The 6,155-nt window shown below is 54.3% G+C and overlaps 1 protein-coding gene across 1 annotated transcript; it reads right to left on the minus strand.

Annotated features, from left to right (window-relative positions):
* Nucleotides 1–1,815: 1,815 nt before the first annotated feature.
* Nucleotides 1,816–5,762, minus strand: BSX (brain specific homeobox). The gene is made up of 3 exons (XM_055422708.1): nucleotides 5,501–5,762; nucleotides 3,362–3,558; nucleotides 1,816–2,055 (listed from the first exon to the last, which is right to left on the minus strand). Exons 1-3 carry the CDS (start codon nucleotides 5,760–5,762, stop codon nucleotides 1,816–1,818), a joined length of 699 nt encoding a protein of 232 aa, XP_055278683.1.
* Nucleotides 5,763–6,155: the final 393 nt, after the last annotated feature.

The raw sequence follows: 6,155 nt of genomic DNA on the forward strand, positions 1-6,155 counted from the left end.
TTCCACCTTGCCAAGCCTCAATTTCCTTTTTCATAAATGGAAAAACAATCCCTTCTTGCCAAGACTCACTGATTGTTAACTGATAAGCATATGGAAAATCCAGATAGTATATACATTGCTTGTGTTTTTAAAGCAATAGCTTTGCTCCTAAATAATATAGACTGGATAAAAGTCTCACTCTGACACTTATCTCTGCTTAAGTTAATATTTCCCCAAACAATCTTAAAAAAAAAGTCTGTTGCTACATTGATAGAATCATAGAACCTAGACCCAGAAGGATCTTTAGGGTTCATCCTCTTATTAGAGAAATAAGGAGCCGAAAATTGTAATTAAATGGAACCCAAGGTCGTACAGCTGTAATTCACGTAATTAACGTTAGTCATTAGGACCCAAGAGAAAAAACTCGACATAGCCTCTTTTCCAGGTTTTCAGGGCTCTTTTACCTAAATACACAACCAGAAAGAAAGGAAGGTCGGAAACTGAGGTCGCCTTTGGCACGGGTGCTATATCTGTTAAGTGTACTGGGTACGTAATGTCGTCACACAATTCGTTTAGCACAATTTCAAACTCCTAATATCAAGAGACCGATGTCTTTTCAGCATTTGAGAATCAAAAATACCATCTGCAGAGACCTTTTTCACGTAGGTGGAACCCGAGACTATTAAACGATTCAAAACAGAAAAATCGGCGTCGGGAAGATGGGAATCTGTTAAGTAAAAGTTATTAGCCCTGCTCAGTCCTGCCGAGGACAGGAAATTGCCCAGGGCTGAGCGGAGGGGGCGTGCGCGCAGGAGGTCGCGGTAACAAATGATTCCCGGAAACTCGTGTTCGTTCCCAGTTTTGCCCGGCGAGCCCTTTATTATCTACAGAGAGTGCAAACCCGGGAAAAGAATAGGAGACCTCCCAGGGGAAAGGAAAGGGGGGCGACGGGCAGGGCCAACCCGATTCCTGCCCCCACCTCAAAAGTCCCCAAACAAGAGGCATGCCTGGTAGGGGATGCGCATTCTCCTTTAGGCTTCATCTTGCTAAGATTCACTAAAATGCAATGAGAACGAGCATTTCCACACAGAACCCGAGAGACACTCAGTTTTAAAATATCAATAGCCGGAGGGGTGTGGAAGAGTTGCTGGGCAGACGCGCAACAAGGTCGGGAGCGGGAATTGCTGGATGGGTTTTCTCCGCCCAAGTTTCTCGCCTCCCAGTACTGGGGCTGGGGGTCACCAGAGTGAAGACCGCGGGGGTCTGGGGGACCACAAGCTCAAAAAGGGTTCTGGGTGCAGAACCAAGAGATGTTGAGGAGAACCTTGGAAAGAGAGGATGGAAGCGCCGCCCTGAGAAGAGGAGGGAGTCGGGGGAGAGTGGGAGCGTGGCGGCGAGCAGCGCGCGAGTCTGTCCCGGAGTGGATGTGAGCGGAACACCCGGTCCCTTACCTGCAGCCCATCGGTCTGCCCAAGGAGGGGCAAGGGGTCCGGTGGAGAGGCCGCAGCGCCTGGACAACGAGCGGGGACAGGTGGCTGAGGGCGAGGGCCGAGGGGTCTGCAGTCGCGGCAGGGAAGAGGTTCCCGCACCGAATTAGGGCGCCGAGAGCCCAAGCTCCCGTGGGCGCTGCCGAAGGCGCGGGACTCGCGGACGAGCGAAGCAGGCGCACTCTCGCCCCGGCGGCGCGGGTTCTGGCGGGCGGGGGAAGGGGGCGGGAGGCCGGGCGCACGGGCCCGCACGGGTTGGAGGGTTAACAGGTGTGCAGCGTTTGTGTTCCCGAAGCCGATCTCCCAGGCCCGCCCCGCCGCGTCCTCCCCGCCTCTCCAACCCCGCGGCTCAGAGCACGTGCGGCCCTGAGCCCAGCTCCCCCTCGTCCCCAATGTCCACCTCGTCCTCCGGCTCCGTCAGCACGAAGGAGCCGGCAGGCAGGCCCAGCCGAGCCTCGGCGGGTGCGGCCTCGGGACCGCGGGGGCTGCCCTCGGGGCTCTCGGGCCCATCAGGCGCTTTGGGTTCGTCTTGACTTTTCCTCAGCTGCTTTTTATGCTTCATCCGCCGGTTCTGGAACCACGTTTTCACCTGATTCCCGGGAGAAAGAAAGAAAAGCACGTCATTCCTTCACACTCAGCAAAGAAAAAAGCGAATGCTCGGGTTTGAGAAAATAGATCTCCACCCACTGACGGACGAGTTATCCAGAAGCTGTTGACTGTCTCACCCTTGGGTTAGGTTACACCTGAACGGCTAACAAGTTGTCGTCTTAGCTTGAATGGGAATCAGATAGCCTATGGCAAGCCACTCCAGTACTCTTGCCTAGAAAATCCCATGGATGGAGGAGCCTGGTAGGCTGCAGTCCGTGGGGTCGCTAAGGGTCGGACACGACTGAGAAACTTCACTTTCACTTTTCACTTTCACACATTGGAGAAGGAAATGGCAACCCACTCCAGTGTTCTTGCCTGGAGAATCCCAGGGATGGGGGAGCCTGATGGGCTTCCGTCTATGGGGTCACACAGAGTCGGACACGACTGAAGTGACTTAGCAGCAGCAGCAGCAGCAGGGCTCTCACAAGTAACTGCCCCAAAATAACAAAGAGGCTCAGTGTGGTGTGTTTAGTACATACTAATACTGCTATTAATTAGAATCTCTAACAGTAAATTCTGCGTGCGTGAGCTTCCTTTCCGTTCAACTCACGTTTCTCTGACTGTGACATCTAAATACCTGGTCCAGCAAGACTCCTGGACAGGAAGGGAGAGAAGCAGACTTGCTGCTTCTCATCAGAGAGAAAATCACTGGGGCCTGGCAGGCCTGCGCTTTCACAGCAAGCTGGGTTTTAGAGAATAGAGGGAGTGGAACCAGGCGTTTTGAGGTTGCAGGTGAAAAGCATCTGAAAGAAAATGAAAACAGTTCTCCCACTCAGGACAGGGAAATAGGAAGAAGGCTCATATTTGTGCATGTGTGTGAGAGTGTGTTAGGGAGAGGGTGGGTATGAAGACTTGCGGCTGTGAGAAACATTAAGGGGGGAAAAAACCCTTATGTGGACTTCTCTCGGGTCAAGAACCCTCTTATTTCTTACTGATTCGCCTCTGACCTGGGCTACTGCCCTGATGGGAAAGAAGTGGGGGAAAGCGCAGAAATGGTAGTTCTCAAACAGGACGTGATCATCAGAATCATTCGAGGGGGGTTTCCTCCGTGTCCGGAACCCGCTCGAGAGGTTTTGCTTCAGTGACTCAGACAAGAGATTGGAAGTGTCGGTAGTCTTCCTACGGGTCTTTGGAGAAGTCTAGAATAAAGGGGAGCGGGGTCGCTCCGCTCAAGAGCTCTGCGGCCCGCCCAGAGGCGTTAGGGAGAGGAGCGAGCCGAGAAGGGGCCTCCCCGTCCTCCGGCCCACCTGCGTCTCCGACAGGCTGAGGGCCGTGGCCAGCTCCACCCGCTCTGGCGTGGACAGGTAGCGCTGGATCTCGAATCTCTTCTCCAGGCCCGAGAGTTGCGAGTCCGAGAAAACTGTGCGAGCTTTGCGGCGGCGGCAGTGCTTCCCCGGCAGCTCCGGGTGTTGGGGGTGCGGGAACAGCGCGGGGACCGGCACCCCTGCGGAGAGAAGAGCGGTCAAGTGGGCAGAGAGCGCCCTCGACCCACTCCCACCCTAGCTCCCCGGCAGCCCCTCCGCCTCGCTACCCCACCGGTCCCGCCCCTCGCCCCCAAAGCTTCCCCTAGGAATCGCAGGGCAGGGGGGAACAAACTGCAAGAATAGCGCTTGGAGATCTTTATCAGAAAGGCCATTTATAAATACAAACAGTAAACAGTAAGTAAAACGGAAAAGAAAATTATCAAATAGATCCAGAAGCCTTTGAAAATGTCCTCTTGGAGAAAAACTTATGGCTGCGCCTACCAAAATATTCTTGCAAACGTCGAGTGGTCCAGCAGCTATTCCTCCCCACCCGCCCCCCACCCGATCCTTCCAGTCTTGTCTGGACACTCAGCGACAATCAGTGATGTCCTGGGGCTGATGGAAGCAGTGAATGTGATCCTGCCTCACAACCTTACTTAAAAAGCACCTCTCTTCACTGAGCCGCCCCGGTTCTCCCGCCTGCAACCAAAGGGAATAGACAACAGTCAGTTGCAAGTGAAGCTCCTGAGCGAAAACGGAGGGGTAATTTCCGTCTCGCACATTTCCTGTCAGTTTCGGGGAAGCGCTGGGGTCCCCGCTCTCTGATCCGGTTCTCATTCTTTTTCTCCTTCTTTCCCTCCAACCCCACGCAGAAGGATTGAAGCGCCTTGCCTCAGGAGACCCTCGCAGGCTTTACCGTGTCTGAGACGCGCCAAGCGGACCAGCCGCCACAGACATCAATATCGGCTGATTCCAGAGAGAAAAAGCAGAAACAGAAAACAAGTAGTTCCTGTATCGCGGGCTTTGTCCACTATTTGCTATTTGCGGGGAACATGGGTGCAGCTAAAGAGCTGTCTCTGGCTCGTGGTGAAGCCAAAACCAAAAGGCGAACTCGGACGCAAGTTTTATAATTGCCCTTCCAACCCAGTGCCCCAAAGCCTGGGTTTTACCGCTTCACAAACGCTTTAGCTTTTCTCGTGAATTCCAGCGCCCACATTTCACAGACTGTCTCCTGTCTTTCCAGACCCCACCCCGACCAGGATTGTTTTTCCCGCTGCGCTCTGCATCTGGACTCAACGAATCACTCTATTCGGCTGTAATGAAGAGGCCGGAAAAGAAAGTGTGAATGTGGCCTTTCAGAGAGAGGCAGAAAAAAAACTTGGTATATCCCCCACATATCCCTGTCCCAGCCAGACTTTGCTGGTCTCTGCTCTTTGCCATGCCTCCGAAAGCACATTACTTTGGCTGGGGCTCCAGAGACACCAGCAACTGGGGCAGGGGAGGGCAGCCCAGCCCAAGACTGTGAATTAAATGATGGATGTTGGAAGTGAAGAGGGTTAACGAACAGCCTCCTCTCTCTCTCTTTTTTCTTACCTTTTCTCCCTTATTCAGGCCAGTCCAAACCTTCAGTCCGTACAATATCCCAAACCCTCCTTTACTTCTAAACCCCTTAAGTATCTGCGAATGCTCAGCACCTGGAAGGAGAGAGCTGGCCCCACTGGAACCTTTTGAGCTTCTGGGCTGAAAAGTTGAGTTCCCTTCCACGGGGTGGGATAGTCAGGGGTCCCCCTCAGAGTGAAAGAGATAGCGATGGGGACAGAGATGGACCAAAGTGACCAAGACCAAGAAAAAGGAAACTGAACACTGCGCATCAAGAATATCACCCAAACCTACAGCCACTTATTGGCTAGGCATGTTTCCTTTATTATAAAAAGTACAGAGTTACCACCCTGGGTTGGCATGCCTCAAGGGAGCTCCATGTGTTCTCAGCTATATCCCCAATATTCTTCCCCTGCCACTTAGAGAAGGAGGCCGCCAAGCCAGGCCCAGGCAGCTCTGGCCTTTCCTCTACTCCATCACAGGCTCAGAGTCTGCTGGCAGACCTGTTCTTGCTCCCCATTCCTTGAGAGCCCTGTTACTTACCCGAGGTGGTGAGGAAATAAGGGTGGTGATGGTCTCCCTTATGTAGTGGGTGATGGGGGTGAGGAGCCAGGAGGGTGGGTGTGGGCATGAGTGGGTAGCCATAGTCTAGCAGAGGCACCCGGGAGGCCAGAGTGCTGGTGAAATGGTCAGGGGCCACCTCCCTCAGCGGCTTGGGCTTGTGTAGCAGGATATCCTCGATGAAGAAGGACGTGGGCCTCTGAGATGACGCCGGGTGTAGAGGGGAGGTGAAGTTGAGATTCATCTTGAACCCAGCGCCTGCCACAGGGCGAGGGCCGGGGACGAAGTGTAGGAAGCAGGCGACGTCTCACCACGCCTGGTCGAGAGCCAACCACCCTCGAGCTCGGATCCCTGATGCTCTCTTCTCGGCCCTGGGCTACCCCCGGAGCTGGAGAGGCGAGAAGATAAGCTCCTGGGTAGATTGGGTCTACGTGTAGGAGAATTGGCAGCTTGGAGAGGGGAGGCGGGAGAGCCAATGGCAAGGCTGCCAGAGGCAGAGGGGAGGGTGCGGTGGGCGCGGGGCGGAGCGGGGCGGGGCGGGGAGCTGTCCGCGGTGCTGAAAGCGACCGGCCAGGCCCGGGAAGAGTGGAGCAGAGAGAACTGGATTCTTGCTCTTACCAGGTTTCTGGACCTCAAT

The sequence above is a fragment of the Moschus berezovskii genome, chromosome 14 (genome assembly GCF_049115385.1).
Source record: "Moschus berezovskii isolate FMDL1 chromosome 14, NW_MosBer_1.0, whole genome shotgun sequence".
Classification (NCBI taxonomy): Eukaryota; Metazoa; Chordata; class Mammalia; order Artiodactyla; family Moschidae; genus Moschus; species Moschus berezovskii.